The sequence below is a fragment of the Balaenoptera musculus genome, chromosome 20 (assembly GCF_009873245.2).
Source record: "Balaenoptera musculus isolate JJ_BM4_2016_0621 chromosome 20, mBalMus1.pri.v3, whole genome shotgun sequence".
Taxonomy (NCBI): Eukaryota; Metazoa; Chordata; class Mammalia; order Artiodactyla; family Balaenopteridae; genus Balaenoptera; species Balaenoptera musculus.
The window spans coordinates 11,970,430-11,992,147 of record NC_045804.1 but is presented as its reverse complement, the minus strand read 5'-3'; the positions used below and the strand labels follow the sequence as shown (position 1 = coordinate 11,992,147).

The 21,718-nt window shown below is 62.5% G+C and overlaps 1 protein-coding gene across 1 annotated transcript in view; it reads right to left on the bottom strand.

Moving 5' to 3' along the window:
• Positions 1-5,282: 5,282 nt before the first annotated feature.
• BAHCC1 (BAH domain and coiled-coil containing 1) overlaps positions 5,283-21,718 on the bottom strand; it is a 56,775-nt gene continuing 40,339 nt past the window's right edge. Inside the window, 17 exon segments of the mRNA XM_036837131.1 lie at positions 5,283-7,654; positions 8,274-8,510; positions 8,676-9,862; positions 9,970-10,146; positions 10,313-10,432; positions 11,186-11,294; positions 11,420-11,495; positions 11,596-11,710; positions 11,795-11,945; positions 12,032-12,139; positions 12,367-12,668; positions 12,768-12,950; positions 13,726-14,017; positions 14,862-14,982; positions 17,174-17,284; positions 17,920-18,056; positions 18,195-18,394. Coding sequence (XP_036693026.1) covers positions 7,448-7,654; positions 8,274-8,510; positions 8,676-9,862; positions 9,970-10,146; positions 10,313-10,432; positions 11,186-11,294; positions 11,420-11,495; positions 11,596-11,710; positions 11,795-11,945; positions 12,032-12,139; positions 12,367-12,668; positions 12,768-12,950; positions 13,726-14,017; positions 14,862-14,982; positions 17,174-17,284; positions 17,920-18,056; positions 18,195-18,394 — 3,833 coding nt within the window. The 3' untranslated portion in view covers positions 5,283-7,447.

The following is a 21,718-nucleotide window of genomic DNA, read 5'->3' as shown; positions in this document are numbered from 1 at the left end:
ATTTTTTTCTTCAGATTAAACCGGTTAAAGGAAGCAGCTGTGGATGCCCCTAGAAGTGCTTCTGTCAGGGGCTGAGTTTCCTGGGAGAGGAGCTCCCCTCCCCCGCACCGGGTCCTTGACCTGGATTTCTCGGCCTGCAGCTGCTCTGTGCTAAGGAGGGCCCTGCACAGCTTCTGGGTTCACTAGATGCCATGGTTTCTGTGCCAGCCTTCTTCCCTGTTGAGCTCAAGCTCTTGGAGGGCGGGGACTTTGGGTAATGCCCTCGACGCTTCATTCTGGTGCCTGGCACAGGGCCCAGCACACAGTAGGTCTTCAGCACATACTTGTTGAAATAATAGACAGATGGATGGATGAGTAGACAGATGGAAACAAGTTGTGCTCTTGCCAGGAACAGATCACATCTGCGGGAGTTGAGAAAAGATGTAGGCCATGTCCTTCTCTGATGGGCAGGATGGCTGATTCTAGGATGTTTGGAAAGGGCGGGAGGCGTTGGCTGCTTTCCCGCTAGCCCTGGGTATCACCAGGGGCCCCTGTCCTTCTCCATCGAGGGAGACAGGACTGGTGAAGTTTTTCCCAGAACAATAGGCATTGGCCCAGCAAGCATAGGGTGCTGGGTCAGTCTCTTGCCTTTTCTTTGTGAAGATGGATGCAGTCTGCCTCCGGAGCCCCACAGTCAGGCGGGAAACACTCATTCGAGTAGGCCCCGCTGACCCTGAGGCTGGGGTGGCTTGCGATGGAGAGCGTCTGAAAGCTCAGTTTAAGGAGAGGACGGGGGCAAAGGATGCGGTCAGGGGAACTTGGAACCTAAGAAAATAAAAGCTTTGCCAAGCTCTGCAGTGGCATTAGGTGCCCACAGCTGTGTGGCAAGCTTGTTCCAAGCCCTTCTCTCGGTCTGAGCGGCTCACTCTCGGTCAGCAAAGTAACAGGACAATTCTTTGGCTGCTCTTCCGAGATGGCTGCTTCTTCCTCTTGGGGAGGGCCTTCTCCCCGGCCGTCGAGATTCGAGTAGGCTGAAGAGAAGTTGAAACGTGTCTGAACTTCAGAACTGATGTAAATGCCCGGAGAGCTCTGGCTCCAGACTCGATCCCTTCAATGTGGCACCAAACACAGAGGAGTAGTTTGGAGGCCAGCCTGTCCTCTTTCTGCCTGAACTGGGCCCTCCCACGTCTCGTGAGGGTGTGGGGCGGGGACAGGAACCTCTGAGGAGGGGGTGTTAAGACAGCAGAATGTGGAGTCAGGGAGCGGAACAACTCAGGGGGCCTGCCCCTCCCAGACTGTTCGGTTTATGGCCTTGGTTCCCATGTCCTGCAGCGGCCTCGCGCTGTGCTGGCCAGGCTATCTAGGTGTGACCGAATCTGCCATGCCTTGAGTAACTGACCTGCTTTCTGTTCTCACCAGAGCTGGTCTGGGCTCCTGGAGAGGGGGGTGAAGGAAGGGGCCCCAGTGCTGTCCGTCGGGGCCCACACCACCCCATCCAGCACCACAGCTCCCGGGGGGCTGGTCCCTGGCAGGTCTGGTGGAGACTGTCCCTGGGGCCTGGGCTGGCCTCAGAAGGACACAGAGCTTGACAAATGAGCAGCGCACCTGTCAGGCCGAGTTCTGGGAGCTGGAGCCTGGCGAAGGGGCAGCCGGTAGGCGGAAGGGGGGCAGGCAGGAAGGAGGAACATTGGCCCCCAGCCCAGTTTGCTGCTCAGAGCGCTCCCACCCTCGGTCCCTCTGCTCACCCCGTTTCTCTCCCTCGGGTCCTCTTTGTCCCAGAGCGCTGTCCCCAGCAGCCCCCACGCTCCTGCCATCTTCAGGGCTGGGCCGGGGGCTGCATGGGGGCCCTGGGGTCCCAGGATAGCGTGGAGGGAGGGAGGTGTGTGGCTTTAGGGACCCGCCAGGCATCCCCTCTCACATAGGGGCAGCAAGTGGATGCATATGTGACATCTAGATGGCTCCGTGAATATTCGTTGGGGAGGGTAGGCAGTGCCCCCAGTGCACCCAGAGGGAAGCCCCATCCATCCCCGGCCAAGCCCCTGGGGAGGCCAGGGGGCTCCTTGGTGGAGTTGCTGGGGCACCTTCCTGGGTGCTGAGGCATCCCCAAGTGGGGGAGAGCCGGGCCCCTGAGGCAGACAGTGGGGTGGAATCCAGCTCCACTATGTCCAGCCCGGGGCCTGCGCATGTCCCCACACCCTGAGCCTTGTCACTGCCAGGCAGGAGGGCGTAGAGGGGGTGGCGTGGTGGACATTGTGAGGCGCCCGGACCAGGGCTCTGACGGTCACTCTCTTCCTACCTGGGCAGTGGCGTGTGGCCCATAGAAAGGGCTCTGCCCACATGTGGGTCCAGAAATCCCTTGCTACCTCCCATGAACCTCACCCCGTTCCCATAAGTGGGCAAGCGTCAGGGACCCGGTTCACAGACTAGGACTCTGTGGTCCCGCGCTGCGCTCCCACCGGCCACCTCGCCCAGCCCACTTCCTCCCGTCCTTCTCTCCAGAGGCCCGAGTCACTCGGGCCTCTTCTCGCCCCTGCCAGTGGCACTCTGGCCCCGGGGGCGCACTGAGTGGGGCCTCACCTTGGTGATCCCTAGCCTGTCTGTCTGCCTGGACCTTGTGCTCCGAGCAGCCCTGCTCTTGTCACGGTCCTGGATCTCAGCAGGTGGCCTGACTTTTAGAGCAGAAATGGCTTGGGAGGGGTGCTGGCTTGTCACCGGGAGCCCTGGGGAATGGGGTGGGTGGCAGCAGAGGGCGGGGGGCGTGGAGGTTGGAGGTCTGGAACCCAGCTTCTCTCTGGGAGCCAGGGAGCCCTTAGGGTCACCCTATTTCGTGCTGCCCTGGTCCACTTCCTCACTCAGGGGCCCCAGAGGTGGGTCCCTCCTAACCTGGTAGGGCCTCTGCGCAGACTCAGGAGGCCGCCAAGGGCCTGGCTGGTCATCGGCCTTTGGCTGGCTGAGTGCCCAGGTGACCTCTCAATGGCTAGGCTGCAGAGCCGAGCTCCCCCATCCCTGGCCTGGGTCTGAGCTCCCCACCCAGCCCCCAGCCACCTCGCCCCAGCCGCGCACGAACATTTAAACCCCTGTCCCCAGTTGGTTTGTGGTGTTAAAAACAAATTGTGATCGGCCAGATTGTCATTTCTACCTGATAAAACATCACTTTTATTGATCTCACTCGCCCAATGCCATCACTTATCTTGCTTCAGCATTTCACATAATGGCTCATTTGTCTTGATCCAAGCGTAGTCCCGTGTGTTTAACCCTTGGGGCTCTGCAGCCTCACGTGCCCACCCCCGTCCCTTGCCCAGGCCCTATTCTGGGAGGCAGGAGGTTCTGGAAGGCAAGGGCCACCCTGTCTGAGTTAAGGTGGGAAGAGGGGGTGGGTGGGGGAGGGGAGGAGGAGATGGGGCTGCTGGGGACGGACCCCTGGGGGCTCACCTAATCCTGCTGTGGTCCTCACTTGCTGTGACCCAGTATTCACCTGCCCCCCAGCTCACCCCCACCTGCCCACATTCCTGGGCCCATTGGCGCCCCTCCCTGGTTTCTGGCCCTCAGGGCCCCCTCACCCTCCAGCCCAAACCTGTGCTCCTGCCCCCACCCCAGGCCCTTAGTCTTTCTCTGGTGTCAACTCCTCCCTCAGATGCTGGACAAGCCTCTGTAACTGTGACTCTGGGGTCACAGAGGGAGTGGTCTCAATCTGATTTCGGACTCTCTGCCTAGAGCCTTCGGTGTGTCCCATCGTCCAGCAGACAGTGCAGACCCTGTCTTGCACTGAGGGCCCCTCAGGGTCTAGCCTCTGCCACAGTCCGGCTCCAGCTTCCGGCCCTCCTGGCCACCTGCTGTGTTCCTCACCTACCCTCTCCCCTGCTCTGGCCCAGGTCCTGCGTGGACTCTGCTGCAGCACGTAACCGAAGGTACTGAAGATGGGTCTTCCAGGCTCACAGGGGGTCTCTGCCCCCTTCTCCCCCGACAGAGGGGCTCTGAGCCAGAAACCCTGGTCAGCAGGCATTCCTTTCTCAGACCTCTTCTGTCACTCGTCCTGGTCCCAACGCCTCCTCTGGACCCACTCGCTCCCTCTCCCTGCTGCAGCCCTTGGAATTGGGCTTCCCTTCTGAGCAGCTGGAAACCCAACTCACCTGCACAAAGTGGGGACTGCTGACTCATGGACTCGGAGAATCCAAGGGCTAGGGCGCCTGCCTTCAGGCACAGCTGAACCTGGGCACTCAGACTGTTTGTCCCAACTCCTTGCGGCCCCAGGCCGCCGGCTCAGGAGTCCCACTCTAACCACTCTTGCTTGCTGGGCTCAGAAGGGGCCAAGGGAAGAGCTTGTCAGGCCTCGCCTGGCCTTGGTCTCCATGCTCTGGGCCGGGCTGGTCCTTTTGCATCCCAGGGAGGGGTCTTGCCTCTCTGCTCTCTCGGAGGAAAGGGGTGTGGTCAGGGCTGGCCCGTGGCAGCCCCAGAGTGGGTGGGCCGGCAGTGTGTCTGTGCATATGTGCAAATGGCCCGCGGTGGTGGTGGGGGGGGCGCGCTGCGGGGGAGGGGAGTGCTGGTCACAGTGGTCACAGCCCCACGCCCCATGCTTATCTGCCCTGACCTGGGGTTCCCTCATCAGGGTCCCCAATCCCAGCTGAGGGGGTCCCTCCCCAGGGGGTCCTAGAGGTGGAGGAAAAACAGCACCCCCCCAAATTGGTAGGGTTCCTGGAAAGCCCTGGGGGTTGCAGCCTCACTGGCTGGGGCTCTCTGGCCGGGGGATGCATTGAGATGTACCCCCGCCTAACACCCCTCAGGCCCTGGGGGGCCAACCCGCTGTTGAATGATCAGGACTGCTGTTTATTACTCCTGCACAGCTGAAAATGTTTGTCAAATGAGTAAATTCATGCCTTCCTTGAGGAGGGCGTCTGCTGTCTGGTCTGCGCAGACCCCTCCCCTGCACTTTGGGGACCACCCTTCTTCCTGTGTCTGTGCCCTCCACTCCTCCCCTCCAGGGGCGCCCGGCCTGGCCACATGGACTGGTTCAGGCTGAACATCTCACCCACCATGGGGGAGATCTACTAAGATAAGGGACCCTCATCCTGGGGGGTTTCAAAGGCCAAGGCCACCCCAAAATCATCCTGGTTGCATGTGCCTCTCATGGGCCCAGCACCCCAAGGGGCTCTGCTCGGCTGCCGCAGCCGAGGTAGGCCTGACCCAGATGTCCCAGTCCCTCATCTGCTGAGACCCTAGCCTCTGGGGCCTCCAGGGAGTCCCCATGGGACACGCACACGGACACTGGGGTGCAGTTAGGATTCCGGACCATTGAAAACCTGCACAATAGTTCATATATTTATTCTTAAGCAAGTTATCAATAAAAAATTTAATACTAAAATGCCTTTACATAGAGTTTGCTGTTCATAAAACCTTTGTATTTTTTTTTGTTTGTTTTTAGTGTTTACATTGAAAAAAAAATTCAACCATCCTCTTAGTTTACACATTTACAAGAGTCGTGCTTTTGCCAGGTTTAACCATGGTGGGAGGGGCCACGCTGTCCGCACGCACACGGACAGAGGGGGACGGGAAGAGAAAAGCAAAGGACAAAAATCCATGGACTAGGGAGAAGAACCAATGGGAGGGCAGGAGGGCCAAGAAAAGGCTGCCTGTTCGTTCGCTCCTGCCTCGGTGCTTGGGGCTGGAAGTAGCCTCAGGTTCTCATTTCTGTGCTTGGGCCTTCCCCGCACACGCCTTGGCACTGGCCGCGTCGCTTCACAGCATCTTCCCACTTCCCCAGCCGCCAGCAGGACCTCAGCCGCCTCTCCAGGACGACCACCAGGAATGAAATATTGCACTCGAGCCGAGACAAAGGGGAGAGTTGGGGTGGGAGAAGAAAGCTGGGGTGCAGGGGAACCCCTCCCTGTCCCTATACTTCCCGTGAAGCCACCAGGAGCGGCGGAGGGGTGATTTCCTGGTTGGAAAGAAAAAGGGGCCTGGGCACCCACTGACATCCCTTATTTCCCAGGTACCTGGCCTGTGTCTGTGGGTCACACAAGAGCCCGTCCTAAGGAGCAGTGGCTAACTTGGGGGGCTTTCCTGGGGCTCCCAGTGTGGCCAGGGGAGACTTAGTGTGGTGAGACATAGGAGCACGTGGCCCTCAGTGCGTATTTTCGGGGACAAGGGCTGCTGGGCCACGGGTCTGGCTTGCCCTGCTTGTCCCTCTTGGCCTCAGGAGAAGTGAAGGTGTGATGAGTTCTCCAGGGTTACGGGGGTGGTGCTGAGGGTCTGGGACACCCACACGGCACACGGTAGCCAGGGCGCTGGGCGAAGGGCTGCTCCATGCACCCGAGGCTGGGTTGTGGGCAGGAGGAACCCTGCTCTGTGCCCCAAGCACTAGCCTGCCAGGCCAGCGGCCCTGCCAAGTGGCCGCAGAAAAGTCCCAGAAACCTCCACATGAGCTGGCGGGGGCCAGTTCCTTCCTTGCTCTGAGTGGAGGCTGGACAAGCTGGCCATTGAGACGGAAATCAGAAATAACTTGGAGCATTCAGGAAATAAAATCAAAACATCACTTTTTCTTATCGATAGTTTAAAATATTTGTTCATTTTTGCTTTGTTTTAAACAGAGGTAAGATACATATATGGCTGCTGTCACACTCTCGGGCTGGGGAGCCTGCTTCTGGCATCCCTTCTCTCCCCGAGGGACCCTCATCGTCAAACCCGCCCCCCCAGTCCTTTTTTTTCCCAGGAGATGAATTAAAAGGAAATAAACTTGAGTGTGACTTCCATCTTAGACAGTCCCCCCAAGATATCAACAGGTGTAACCTAGGGTCCTGTCCGACCTCTCCTGTGCCCTCTGGCCCCCCTGCCCCCGCCCCCAGCTGCCTCTGTCGTCACAGACGCCCCAGTTGGAACTCAGCTAAGCTGAGGAAAACAGTGCATTTTCAAAGAAAACCCCCCCCAGAACAAAATCTCTACACACACACATACATAGACACACACACACACACTCACGCACGCATACCCTCGTTACGCGTGTGAGGAAAAAAAAATCCTTTTCGGCTTTTTTTCCATAAAACTTTCCCGCAGAAATACAATATTTACATAGAGAAATAAATAGACAACACACCTGATTTCTGCTTTCCCTGGTGGGAGACAGTCGGAGGTACTAGGGAAAATATGGCTTGGATTCTAATCTCTCGTGAACTGCCGATGTGGGAAAACAGAGAGGGCCGGTAGGTCCCACTCGGGGCACAGCTGACCCTCCACAGCAGACGGATGGAACTGGGTTCTGATGCCCAAAAGCTCTCTCTCTTTCCAGGGAAAATAATAAAAAAGCCTGGATCTTGCCTTGGTGGGTTTGCATATTTGCTCAGACCTGCCCCTCCGAGGTGTGGGCCAGCCTCCCGCTTGGAGGCGTGGGGCTGGGTCCTCATGTCCTCACGTCCCCGTGGCTCTGGCGCTGGGCATGGCGGGGCGGGTGGGTCACCTGCAGCCGGTCTGTGCAGGCTCAGCACAGGATGGGCACACCATCGGCCGTCACCAGGCGCCCGGTGGTGGGGTCGTAGGTGCCCGCCAGGTAGTAGAGGTCCCGCCGGTCCTGGTACTTGCGGCTCCGTGTCATCTGCTCGTACTGCTCGCGCCCCACTACCTGGCACTTGTGGGAGATGGTCTGCACGTCGTTCTCATCCTCGTGGCAGGACTGGTACAGCGCGTTCTGCTGGGGAAGGGGGGCGAGGAGTGCTCGGCGTCAGGTCTGGCCTTGGCCAGCGCACCCCACCCGACCCGGGACCCTCAGTTCTGGCTAAGCTCTTGTGTGGCCAGGGTCTGCACCCGGAACCCCAGCGGGCTGGCAGAATTGGAAAAACACTTGTTTCTGCACCGTCTGCAAACATGGTTCTCAGGGAAGACTGGAGAGTGAGCTGGGGGCATTTTCTGTCTTGGGTTGACCTTGGGAGGCAGGGATCAGCGGGCCCGTGGTGGGGGACATGGGCTGCTGAGGGCAGGACCTGTTTGGTGCTACAGGCTGCTGTGGGCCACAGTCTCCCACAAGGTGAAACTGTCACCCATTGCATGGGGAGCCACAAAGGCCCAGCTGGGGAGGGATCCAGGTGGCCTGGCTCTGGGGCCTGAGCCCTCAGCCGTGTTACTCCCTGTGGGGCCCACGGCACCCTTGGGCCGGGAGGCCTTGAGGTGTGGGAACCGGGGGTGAGGGATGTCCATAGATGACCACTCCCCTTCTGGCTGCTGGTGCCAGTTGCTGAGATACCCCTTCCCAGGCCCCCCAGTCTGAGCCTGCCCACACCCCCGGATCCCCTGCCCCCCCCAGGCCCCACCTTCCCGTCGCTCTGCCGCTTCCCCAGCTTGGTCTCCTCTGGGTGGTAGAACCACTTGACCTTCACCACCATGTTGCTGCCCCACGACTCCCACATGCTCTCGATGCGGCCGATGTAGGGCAGGTTGGGCCGCCCAGCCGACAGGAAGACGGCACAGTCCCCGATGCGAAGCGTCTCCTTGCCCCGGACGATGGCCTTGTAGAACAGCTTCCTGGCCTTCCCCTTCATGCCACGTCTCTGTAGGAGACAGCCAGGGGCAGAGGGCGGTGAGGACCCAGGAGCCTCGGGGACAGGCGGCGGGCAGGAGACACAGGACAGGATGACAGAGAGAGACGCAGAGAGTGTGTAGGAGAGACAGATGGTGTGTCTTGTGTGTAAGTGTGCATGGTTGGGCCCACCTACCTGTGTGGGGTTCCCCGACCACTTCCAGAGCTGCCGGGCGGGTAGGAAGGCTGAGATCTTTGGCCGGTTTTCCACGGAGGGCAGCCGCTGCCTCCGGGACAGCTCTTTGGCTTTGGAGAAGCTCAGGGCCTCCTTGCGCTTGAGCCTGGGTCTGCCACCGCTGGGGCCCGCGCCCACGCCCCCACCGGCCACCGTGGCCCTGGAAAGGAAGCAGCGCTGGGCGTGCGGGTGTGGGCCAGCCCCTTTGGCGCGCAGGGCCTCGGGCTGGGCCAGGAGGGCGGGCACCGGGTGGGTGAGGCAGGTCTGCAGCAGCAGGGCTGGGTCCTCCTCGTCTGAGCTGTAGGAGGAGCCCTCGTCATCCGAGGAGCAGAGGCTGGAGGTGGACAGGGAGCCCGAGGAGGAGGAGGTGGACGAGCCCGAGGAGGAGGAGGACACGGAAAGGCGGGCGAGGAAGCGGGAGGGCACGCCGGGGGCCAGGCCAGGCCCGTCCTCCTCCTCGTCCGAGTAGGAGCTGTGGCAGTCACTGTCGCAGGGCAGCGGGTACTCGGCCTGGCCTGCAAACTTGCGCAGCGCCAGCCCCATGGGCAGCGGGTGGACAGGCGACCGCCCCTTCCTGTCCTTGCCCACGAGGGCCGGGTGCCCATAGCTGGGGCTGGGCAGGGGCCTCCCTGGCCTGGGCCCCACGTCCTTGTCACCCGCGTGCAGCGCCTTGCAGTTCTTGCTCTTGGGGGAGGTCACGCCCTCATGGTCCAGCTTGACCAGGAACTCGCCGCCAGCCCGCCGCCGCCCACCCTTCTCGGCCTCCGCCCGCTCGGCCTTCTTGGCCCGCAGCAGCTTGTGGGCACCCCCGGGCAGGCCGGGCCCGGCCCCGCCGACAAAGGGCGCGTAGGAGCTGGCCAGGCTGCTGAAGGAGTCGGCGCGGAAGCCGTTGCCAAACACGGGAGCAGCCACGCTGTGGACGGGGAACAGCGCCTCGCGGGCCCGCAGCTTCTTGGTGCTGCCGTTGAGCTGGAAGAGGTTCTGTAGCACACCCGGCCCCTTGCCACCTGCCGCGGCCGCGGCCACCGCCTTCCGCTTGGTCTGCGCCACCGCTGACCAGCTCAGCAGCGGGCTGCCCCGGCGGCCCAGGAAGTGGTCTGAGGCCCCCGCGGAGGGCTTGGTACCGGAGGCCAGGAGCTCCGCTTTGCCTGGGGAGAGGCCAGGGAGAGTCAGAGGAACTACCTGCCCGCCCCTTCTGGCCCCCCCACTCCCGAGGGTGCCTCCCCACCCGAGGTCCCCGCAGTCCCGCGAGTACCAGCTTTGTCTTTGCCTACGGATTTCTTCCCGGAGGTCTTTGAGGCTTCAGGGCCATCATGTGCCTTGGGAGACAGGCTGGGAGCAGTGGCCTCACCAGGCGGGGGTGCCTCGCAGGAAGATTTCTTGGTCCTTCGGCAGCTGCTGGACACCAGCAGGGCTGGTGAGGGCTCTGTGCCTGCAGAGTGGACCAGTGGCCTCAGCGCTGTGCTGTCGGGGTGACTGCCTCCCCTTGCTCCCTCCTTGGGAGACTGTCTGGGCCCAGGGGAGGCCCAGCCCAACTCCAGCCATAGGGGCTGACCCAGAAAGGTAAGGACCCCACGCTGGAGGGCCCTGGGGCTCACACTGGATCTTGAAGTCCGGAGGCAGCAGCCTGATGTTGGAGACGGCGATGTGGCCAGTATCCCCATCGTCAAACTCCACCACCACGGAGTCCAGGTCCTCTTCCTCATCACTGGAGGCGCCTGGAGACAGGGCCCACCTGAGCACGGGGCCCTCTGCTCGGGGCCCACAGGGTTCTCCCTGGTGGCCAGGTGGCCGGGACGGGAGGATGACAGCATGGGCTCCGGAGCGCCTGACAGATGATGCTGGGATATTCTGCTCCCTGATCACATTTGACCTTGGAGCTGCCATGGCAGCTGGGAGCAGCCTGCCTCCCCTCCACCTCCCGGAGTGCGGCCGGAGAGGCAATATTACCGCCATCCATCACCCGCATCCCAGGGCACACTCACAGGGACGCGGGGCCCCGACCTCTCCCTACGCACACGCGCATGTGTGCAAACACATGCCTGGTTGAGGCCTGCCCGCCCACCTGCCCCCGCACCTGTCAGACCGCAGGGCCCCCACATCCTGTGCCTGGGGGAGGGGGCAGAAGGATTTACCCCAGGAAAGCTGGTGCCCAGGTGACCAGTTTATAACCCTCAGGTCTGGGGCTCTGGGGCCCCTTCTCTGCTAGGCCTTCTGGACAGCCAGAGGCTCCACCCTGTCCTCACCCCAGGTCCCCCCTCGCCTTTTCCTGGCGACCAGGGAGCTGATGCTATTGTCTGCTCTGTCTGACCGGCTCAGGCTTGGGAAGCAGGGCTGGCGGAAGGCCCTCCTTGAGAGACAGGGTCCCCTCCCTGGCACTCGGGTGGGGGCTCGGAGGGGCCTCTCATCTGCAGCTTCGTCTAAGGGGAGGGGCTGATGGGCCTCCCTGGGGGTCCTTGGGCGGGGCTCACCTCGCACTACGCTGCCTGGGTAGAGGCAGCGGGACTTCTGGCTCCAGTAGGCACAGACCCTCGTGCCGGGCGGGAGGTACCTGCTGGACTGTGGCCGGACATCAAGAACCTGCGGGACCAGTCGGGGTGGCGGCCGTGAGTGGGCAGGGCTGGCCAAGGGGTGCCCGGGAGGGGCTGGGTGCAGCCAGGCCCACCTCCCTGGGGTGGTGAGCCGAGCAGGGGCTGTCCCCTCACCGCCTCCTGCAGCAGCTGCTCCAGTGAGTAGATCCTCTGCCGGTTGCCTCTCTCACCCTCGATGACGATGCTGTAGCTGAGGGGACGGGCAGGGGGGCATGAGACAGGCCTGCGCATCCACCACCTCCCGCTCAGGCCTCAGCCCACGTCCCTCCCTGCGCACGCCCAGGCCTTACATGTCGGGGGGCTGCAGGGTCCTGACGCTGCCCGCGTAGAGCAGACTGTCCTCTTTGGGGATGAGCACGGGCAGCCCGTCCTGTAGGTCCTCCTTGTGGATGGTGCATGAGCGTGCTGGGGAGATGAGGGTGTCAGCACCTGGCCCCCACCCGCCCACTGCTGGCCCCAGACGCTCAGCGTCCCCTCCCGGCCGCTCACCCAAGGCGGCGCTCTGCTCGGCGCTCAGGGGGCCACTGGCCTCCTCCTCTTCCTCCTCCTCCTCCTCTGAGAGGCTGCTGCTGTCTTCAAACTCAAAGTCGTCCTCCACTGCGAAGCTCTCCAGCAGCCGGCTCACCGCCCGGCCCTTGCCCTGGGGGGTCAGAAGTGTCAGCTCTCTTAGGAGGGGCAGGAGGGGTCAGGGCTGGCTGGGCCCCAAGGTTGGGGTGGGGATGCTACCTGTTTGCCGACAGCCTTGGTTTTCACCTTGCCCGCTTTCCTGCCCCTCCCCAGGATGGCCTTGGCGTTGCGGGGCGACAGGGCGATGGACAGGGCCCCGTTCTTCCGCTGTCGGAGGGGAGGGGCTGAGGTGAGGGTAGCCCCAGCCTTCCTGCCCCCAGCCTGACCATGGTGTGACTCAGGCTGACCCTGAGTGTGACCCTGAATATGAGTCCCAGAGTGTGACTTGGTGTAGCAAGTAGAGAAAAAGAGTGGAGTAAATGTCCCCGAAGGCCTTTCACATCTGGCACCCACCCTGCTGGGCCCAGGACCCTGGGGTGCCCACTGGCCCTCACCCGCAGCCCTGGCTGGAGCACCGTGCTCTTGCGCGTGGCTCTCTTGAGGCGCTCACTGGCCAGCCTGCTGCCCTCCTCGTGGCAGGTGAAGGCCCGGGTGGGGCTGCAGAGGGCTTCCCTGCCGGGTGCGGCCCCCGGCTCTGCCCGCAGGCTGCCCTTGGCCTTGCCCTTGGCTTTCTTCTTGCCGGGCCCACCTGGGGGCCTGCGCCCCGGGGCCTGCTCCAGCTTGCTGCCCACCTTGGCCTTCACCGTCCTCCTCTTGACCTTGACCTCACTCTCGGGGCTGGACAGGCGGCAGGCCCCTGGGGAGGGAGGGAGGGAGGCCGTCGCAGGAGCCCCAGCTGCCTGCTGGGACCCTCACGGGCCAGGCCTGCCCCAGCCCGCCCTCGCCCCCTGGGTACCTAGCAAGCCCTGCCTCTCCTTCTTCTTCTTGGCCTTCTGGTTGGCCTCCATCTTGACCACGGAGGAGGGCGAGGGCCCCAGCACGGCCACGCGGGCCCCGGCGTGCAGTGCCAGCCCGGGCTCCTTGGCGGGTGCCTCTGTTTCTAATAGACCCTTGCAGTTTTCACTGTCCGAGCCGCTGCCTGGGGAGAGGTGGGTGGTCCAGGTGATTTGGCATCAGAGCAGTGCCATTTTGGGGTGGGGTCGGGGGAGCGGATCATTCGCATGTACGGATGGGTTGGGGGCTGAGTGGAGCCCGTCATTGTCATCCCGGGGCTGCTTCGAGGGCAGGCACCTGGGCCAGGTGTCCAGGTGAGGGTGTTTGGACCAGAAAGGAAAAGGGGCTGCCTCTCTGACCTCCCTTTTTCTGCCTCAGTTTTCCTTTCTTATGCGCTGGGCAGTGGTACACCCACCTTGCAGGGCTGGGGATCCCCTTCCCCAGGGCAGCCCCTTCCCCTCCCTCGTCCCCCTGCCAGATGCCCTCCTGTTTCCTGCTTCCTCTTCCCTCCCTTTGTTCTTTCTCAGGCGGGACCTGGGGGAGAGGGCAGGGGCTGGCAGTGAGGAAGCATCTATTTTTCCAGGCTCCTGTTTCTGGACATGTGCGTTTGCTGGGGGCCAGATAACCCCTCCAGGTCACCCGGCCGGACGCTGCAGGAAGGCGGGCTGGAGCAGGCAGAAGGGCTATTTTTAGCCCCTCTTTCCAGGATGCATCCAGCAGCCTCTTTTCTCCCTGTGGCGCCCCGTGAGGGGGTGGGGCACGGAGAACCCATCCTGGGCCAGTGAGAGGTTCTCCCTGTGTCCGGCATACGCAGTGAGCCCTGACCAGGCTCTGATGGCTGTTCCAGCTCCCGCCCACCCACTCCCCCAGCCCCCAGTGACCATGGAGGTCCTGCTGCGCTGCTCAGACCAACAACTTGCCTGCCTCATGTGTTGCGGCCGCTGCCGGCTGGGCCGGGAACTTAGGTGTCTCCCTGCCAGCAATGCCACCATCCGGCTGTGGGTGCCGGGCTGCCCCGGACACCTTGGCGCTCTTGGTTCGTGACAGCTTCTTCCGGATGCGACCCCCTGGGGTGGCCTCCTTCCGCCGGAAGGGGCTGAGGCTGGTGGGCAGCCCCTTGCTCTTGACCTTCGGCTTCAGCTGGGCCACCTTGTGGGCCACTGCAGATGCCAGGTCACCCTGACCACTGCTCTTCTTGCACCGAACCTTCTCCTGTAAACGGGCAGGTGGAGGCTGCAGTCACCGGGTCCCCCACCCTGAGCCATGGCCCTGCGACCTTCGGCCTCCCCTCTGCCAGTGCTGGGCTTGAAAGGTGGCACTTCGCTGGCCCTGCCCTCCAAAATGCCTGAGAGGGAGTCTGGCCCCGGGGCACAGGACCTGCCCACTGGAGCCTAAATTTGTGCCTGTCTTGTCCCCCATTTCACAGCCGCCTTGGACGGCCCAGCCTACTCAGCTTGGCAGAGGGAGGCCAAGGGCCCAAGTGTTTGTCGTGTCCTAGAGAGAGGGACCAGCCTCCTGCTCTGGGAGGGACAGGCAAAGTGACAACAGACTCAAACCCACCTCTCACCTGTCCCTCCCAGGACCCTAGAATAGGTGAGGGGTGGGAGGCACCCACTGCACTGAGAAGGAATGGGGTGCTGGCACCCCTGGGGGAGCCTGTCCCAAGGGAGGGGCAGTGCCCTTGATCCACCCACTACACCAGGTATGCACCTGACATGGTGGACATCGTGGGCCCTCCCTCTCGAAAAGCCTTCCTGTGACCTATGATAACTGTGTATTCCTTTCCTCCCGCTGGAGTGAGCAGAGGGAGGGGAGGTGTCACGGAGCATAACCGGCCCCTGGTCATACCTGCAGCTTCAGAGGCCGCCTCTGTGTGAGGCACATGAAGCTCGCTGGGCCTGGTCTGCTCATCTGAGCAGTGGGGCCCCAGCTGGATGGTGGCACGGGGCAGGGCGGGGTGGCAGTGTTTGGCCTGGGGCTGGTCTACCGCCTGCCCCGTCCTGTCCATCTGACATCCTGCACCTGGGCTTGAGGGTGAGGTTGCTGTGGGACTCACCGCAGATGCGGGTTGCAGGCCCACGTAGGCGCCCTTCTCCAGCCGGCCTCGCTTCTTCGAGGGCTCATCATCGCCGCCCCGCAGCTCGGTGCACAGCAGGCTCAGGCTGGACCGCACTGCCCTGGGAGCACGGGGGGTGCAGGTCACACCTGGGCGCCTGGGCCTTGTCCCCGAGACAGTCCCTGTGGCGGCAGCCAGGGTGCCGTGGTGGGTCGTGTGGTGCAGCTGTATGTCTGGGAGACCCACTTGCCCCTGTAAGGGCCCTGCGTCTTTCCCGGCCAAGGCTGTGCCCCTGGGCCAGTCTCCTCTAAGCACACAGAGCTGCTGGGAGGCCAGGGGGGCCAAGCCAGTGCTGAGACACCTGGGCACCCGCTACCTAGCTAGCCCCCTCTGCCCACTGGGGAGGGGCAGCCCAGTGCTCAGGGGCCAGGGGTCTGTGGCCAGCTGGGCCACTGTGTGACCTGTGCTGTGGCCTCAGTCTATCTACCTGGAAAATGGGGATGCTTTAAATTGTGCCTCTCTGCAAGGCTGGGGTGGGATCATGCTGGCCTTTGCACTCACTAAGGTCACTTAGTGAGTGCAAAGGCCAGCAGCTACCGTAGTTAGGAACAAAGAGGGCATCAGGAGAGGCCCCTGAGAAAGGGGTCCACCCCGAGCATCTTTGCCACTGCCAGGAAGAGGATGTGGGGGGCAGCGGCCAGAGAAACTCGTGCCCAGGCTCTGCCTCCTAGCCCCCAGGGACCCCCAGTGCTGGGCTCAGACCCCTCAGAGCTTTGTTCCCTGCCCTCAATTCTCCGTCTCAAAGGAGGAACTCTGCACCCCCCACCCAGCTCCCAGATGGGGCCCTGGAAGCTGCTGACTCTGAGCCTGTTTCCCTGTGTCCCACAGGTGTGAGGCTGGGAGCTTGGCTGCCTGTCCTTTGCCAGACAGGGGCTGGGGGCTGGGCTTCTCACCTACTCCCTCCCTTACCCACATAGCATTAATGAAAATGAGTCACAGATGGAGGCTGAGGGCCCTGGCCCGGCCCTGGCCTTGTGCGGCCAGACGTCAACTTTTACCTTCCTGCCCAGAGAGGCCGGGCAGGAAGCCGGCCCGGAACCATGCTTGGCCCCTGGGCCTCGGCCCTCCCACTTCCTGCCTGGGCCCAACTGTCAGCAGCTACTGAAGGGCAGGGGCCCCACAGAGGGATGGAGAGTGGGTAGGAGCCTGAGATGGGGAGAGGGTAGGAGGGAACCCCGATCCTTAGGAAGGGAGGGCCCTGGCCTTGGTTTCCTTCCCCGTCCAGCCAGGGCCTGTTTTCTCAGGTCAGTGGAGAAAGTGGCCACAATACAAGCACCAGGATGGGGCTTCCAGGGTCAGGCAGGGGCTTGGCGCCAGGCGGGCTCGAGCAAAGCATGGGGCAGCCTCGCCAGGGGCTCCCCAGCAGGGCCCCCTGCCAGGCTCTGGTCTTAGCCAGCAGCCCCTACAGTTCTGGCTGGTCCTCAAAGGGAGGCCCCTGGAGCCCCCGCCGGGTGACACCTGGGCAGGGCGGAGGGACAGCCTGGGGAGGCCCCACAGCCATATGGTGCATCCCCTCCCCGCCCACAGCAGCCTACGCGAACTCCCCTCCCTGTAACCTTCTCCGCGTTTGCTAATGTTTTGTGACATAAAGCCCTGAGATTAATTTTTTGCCTCTGTCTTAATTGAAGGAACCATTTAGTGCCGATTTAACTATTATTACCAAATCATCAGGATTGATGCAGTGCGCACACGCCGCGCCAATCGTGTTTGGAGGAGCTCGAGGATTTATGCAAATGGGCCTGCCGGGAGAGGCAATTTGTAGCCGAGAAGGACAATTATACCAGGCCCGGGAGTGCGCCAATGACTGCGCCGGGCGGGTAATGGATAATAACCGCGCGCCGGCAGCCGTGCGCAGCACCGCAGCGTGACCAACGACTCTATACGGTGCAGATAAAGAGGCTTTTACGCAACGCCGCCTCGCACTCGTGGGGCCGGGTGGGGGCTGGGGCTTGGCAGGAGGGATGCCACGGCCCCGGCCACGGCCAGGTGCGTGGAGCTGGTGTGGCCACGCCCCAGGCCCAGGGGGAAGGGCTTGTCTGCTAGGGGTTCAGTGCCCCAGACGCTCCCCACCGCAGCTGGCCCGGGGTTCTGGGTCTTCAGGAGAAGCTGTGAGGGAGGCCCAGCGGCCACGGAAGCCAGAGTGGAGCCCAGCCCCCACTGCCCGGGCCTCAAGGGCAACCTGGGCCAGCCCAGCGCCACTGAGTAACCTCCGGCCCCAGGCACCCCTTGGGGCCCGTGCATGCAAGACTCACTTGACTTTCTTGCCTTCGCTGGGTCGCAGGCCAGGCAGCAAGCTGGAGTATTTGCGCTTCCGCGGCCGGCCGGGCCCTCGCCTGGCAGGGCTCCGCGAGCTCTCGTCTCTCCTGGGAGCCACAGGAGGGGTGGTCAGAGGCTGACGCCCGTCCTGGCTCCCTGACAGGGGTCCAGGAGAGGGCAATGCCCTTGGGGGCTGTGGCAGGGGGCGGGCCCTCCCAAGATTTGGCCTGGGGAGCCTGGTCCCCAAACAGAGAGCAAGGCTGAGCCAGCGTCCCTGCTGCCCCCACCATCCCTGCTTCCCAGTTCCAGCCGTCCTGCACACTCCAGTCAGGTGGGCTCCCCCCACTGCTAAGGCAACTTTAGGGGTTCCCTCCGCCCTCCCACACCCCAATCCTGCCCCGGCCTCCCAGCCCCCTCAGACACCACTATTCTCACCCTTTGCCCTCCTATCATGAGGACTGGCCTCTGCCTTGCACCAGTCTCTGTTGGGTGGTTCTTCCACCCCCCCACTCTCCCTTGGTTTCTCTGCTGAGTGAACGCCTCAACCTTCCACCACTTCTGGAGACCCTCCCAGGCCCCCACTTCTAGCCCAACTCAGCCCAGCACACACAGGTTGACCTCTGCCCACAAGGCGGTGGCCCTGGGCTGGGCTGTGCCCACATCTGCCCCAGTGCCTGAACTGGGGGTGTCTCCCCAAGCCACGCTCCAGCCCTCCCCACCCCACTGCCAGCCTGGGCCATACTCATGGTCATGCCTGCGCTGCAGCCGGGCCAGCTCCCGCTGCTTCTCCTTGTAGCGCCTCTGCAACTCCGCCAGCTGCACGCGCATCTCTACCTCCTGCGTGTCCAGCCGGTCGATGGCAGCCTTCAGTGGGCATACCTAGTGGGCAGGGGCACAGGGGCCTGTGAGCCCCGCTAGGGGACCAAGATGGGGTGGGTAGGTGGCCAGCCTGGGCACTCAAGGCCTCCCCCAGGTCACGGCACTGGGCAATGGGGGCGACCAGGGCCTCCCACTCACAGGCTTGGTCTTGGGGGTCCAGGTGTCCTTGCGCTGCAGGATCTGCATACGGGGGGTGAGCGTGGGAGCCCTGCAGGAGTCGGCAGTGGGGGGCTGGGCCAAGGAGGCGGGGCTGTCCAGGCCAGCAGCCTCTACCAGAGACCAGGCTGAGGCCAGCGTGGCCAGGCGCTGCAGGTTGAAGGCCAGCACATCCTCCTCCTCTGCGGGGGACATGAGGGTCAGTGTGTGTGCAAGAGGCTCTTGATGTCAGCCTGCATCTCAGCACAGCCCAGACTACTCCCTCCTACCCCGTGTACCCACCCCCCACCCCCAGACGCCCGGAGGCAGCCGGACTCCCTGAGACATGCAGAGTGAGGCGGCCTGGAACAATGAGATGGGCACCTAGCACTCGCCTCCGTTCTGGGTGGGAGAGATGTCACCCTCGGTTACCGTGGGCCAGGCCAGTTGGGATGGCACAAGTCCTCAGGACAATGCCCAAACCATTTAGGCACGTGGCTTGTTACGCCCTTAACAGAAACTGCCTTGCATTTTTGCCCTCTTCCAGATCCATGAAAACCCGGAGTGTCATAGCCCTAGTGGGTGGGGAGGGATGGCCCAGTGCAGGGTCAGAGCCGAGCCAGTGGAGGGCAGTGTCCATTCAGGGACAGGCCTGGAGTGGAGACTTGGGACTGAGTGCAACCACGGGGAGAGGGCGGTGGCAGAAATGGGGGTTGGGCATGCACAGGTGGGCTGATCGTACGAGGAGTTGAAGCTGGGGAAGGAACCAGCCAGGATGAGCCCTGTGGGGTCAGACAGGGTGCCTAGAGCTGGAGGTGTCAGTGGGCTGTCGTGATTTCTAGAACACACAGCCAGCTCTGCCCTCTGAGAAGGCCTGAGAGCAGCAACACCCCAGTAGCAACGAGCACACCTAGCACCCTGAACTTGGCTTCTAAAATTCTCTGAGGAAAGGAACTGGGCTCCTTGGAGAAATGGCTGATTCCAGGGACTGGGAGGTTCGGGGTGAGCTGGGAACACAGGAAGTTCTCAGAGGATGATCCAGCTGAAGGGGTCAAATCTGAGACAATTCAATCACCAAAATTAAACAGTGACAGTGACAAATTATAACGGATTGAAGCAAATAAAAATCCACAAGTCACACTGATATAGATAAATGAATCCAATGTTTGAAGAGGAAGGGGATATCACACCATTTCAAAGTCCCTCCCCACGAAATACTTAGTAACTACAAAAGGGGAAGTGCCCAGCCATAGCCTTGATGGAGTCATCAGGGTGACCCACCCTCAGTAATGGGACAAAGCACAGGTGGACACCGGAAGTTCAACCCTCTGTACACAGTGCTGGGTCAAGGCCAGAGGTGGGTTGCTGGGTCAAAGGTGCCCTGGGAAGGTGGGGGAGGCGCTGAGGGGGCTTTCTCCTCCCATCTCCAGCTGGGGCAGGGATATCTGCAAGCCCCATTTCAGCTAAAAGTTCCACAGGGTCTCCTCGTCTCTTGGGGTCACTGTGACTGCTAGGAAGCCCCTCTGTTCCTCCCTGAAGCCCCCACCCCCGCCCCCACTCTTCAGGCTAAGCCTGCTGAGACTGCAAAGTCCTGCAGGGTGAGCTCTGCGGGGGGATGGTGGGCTTGGGGAGATGGCAGGGGTGGCGGTGCTGCTAGGCTCTTCTCTGGCCTCCAAACAACAGCCTGCCTTGCTCTCTGGTTCAGGGAGTTGTGCAGCAGACAATAACAGCCCCACCCCCAAGCCTCCGGGGTCTGTAATTCCTGTCCCGGGAGAGATGTAGGGCTGGGCTGTCCAGGCAGATTGAGGGCTCCACAGGCACAGAAGAGGGCCAAGGCTTGGACTTCCCCCAACCAGACAGGCTGGCAGAAGCTGTCGGGGCCAGGAGAAGGTGGGAGGAGGGGTGCAGGTCAGCAGGGTAGTTCAAAAGTGGGGTCTGGGATCTTGACTCACCTGAGTGAGGTGGGTCACTCAGGAACAAGGGGCAGCCATACTCCGGAAGGGACAGGGCCTGGCCTTCCCAAAATTCCAGGGTGGATGGGAAGCCCAGTGGGCACCGTGCCCCCCAGTGGCCCCTCCAAATGCACAGTGGGGCATTTTGGGTGTCTTGGGGATGGGCCCTTGCAGGCAGGCCCCACCATCCACACCAGCCAAGTGAATGGCCAGAGAAGTGTCCGACTCCCTCCCATCCCAGGGCTCCATCTGGGGCCTGAGTCCCTGCCCCCTGCGATGGAGGTCCACAGGCTGGGCAGCCTGCCCACTGAGCTCCCTGGACTTGAGCCCAGGTGGGGAATAAGCCAGGGTCCTGTGGCCAAGTCCTACTGGTGGGGGGTGTGAGGGCTCTGGACGCCCACATCAGTGAGGGTGGGGCTGGCCCCAGCCTGGGAGCAAAGAGCCTGGGGCCCGAACACCAGCGCCACTCGGCCCGGCTATGGGAGTTGGGGGCCACGTCACCTTTCAGAACCTGGTTACCTCCTCACCCCCGCTTCTCAGGGGCTCCCACCTGGCCTTTCACCAGCTCTGCCTGGCCTGGGAGGTACTTCGGGGGGTCTCCTCCGGGAGGAGGGGGCAGGAGGCACCCATGTCCCTCTGGATCTCTACCCCTCCCTCTCCCCTCTGTACCCTGGCCTGTTCCCGAGATGGTCTTCTCCCGCCTTCTCCGTGAGTCCTGCCTTTTGCTCAGAAAATGAGCTGATTTCCTAAGTAATTTCAGGCAAAGCAGTCGCTGAGCTTGTAGGGAACGGCTCTAGAGCTGAGAGGCTGCGCAGACGGGCCAATTAACTGGGACAGAGGGAGGGTGGGGGCCTGGGAGCAGCAGGAGGGGAGGGTGAAGGCCTGAGGGCTCCAAGAGGGGAGGGCGGGGGTCTTGGGAGAAACAGGAGGGGAGAGGGGGGTTTGAAGGTTCCAGAAGGGAAGGGTGGGGTGGAGACCCAGCAGTGGCAGCAGGGCCTGGCCTGGGCTGGCAGCTGCAATACCCACAATGGGACACACGTGGTCTACACGTGAGCATCCATTCAATGAGTGGGCACGGGTCCAGTAGGCATTCACATGCACAGACTGGTGGCCACACACGTGGCGCCCGGCATCCCGCTCAGTGCACCCTCACGCCAGCCACACTCACACGGTGGCTCTGGGCAGCAAGGCCCTGACCGGGGCAGCCCCGCCTCACGCTACAGCTCCAAGCGAGGCCCTCCCAGGGTTCCTGACAGGCAAGGGCTCCCCGGCTTACTCTCCTCAGCACAGTCGCGGCCCCTCTGGTCAGACAAGAGAGGAGTGACACAGAGACCTTCAGGGAAATTAACTTTACAAGAACCTTCCCATATCTCCACGCAGCACAAGAGGTGCTGGCAGCTGGCAGTGGGCAGTGGAGAGCTTCACGCGGTGGGAGAACGAGTGGGCCAGCTGAGGACTTCGTTGGGTTCTTTCTATAAATATCAACGGGGCACAAAGCCTGGCTGGGGGTGCTCCCCCCACCCCCCGAGGGGTTCCAGCAGGGAGGGCCTGGGAGGGGTCCCTGTCAGGGACATA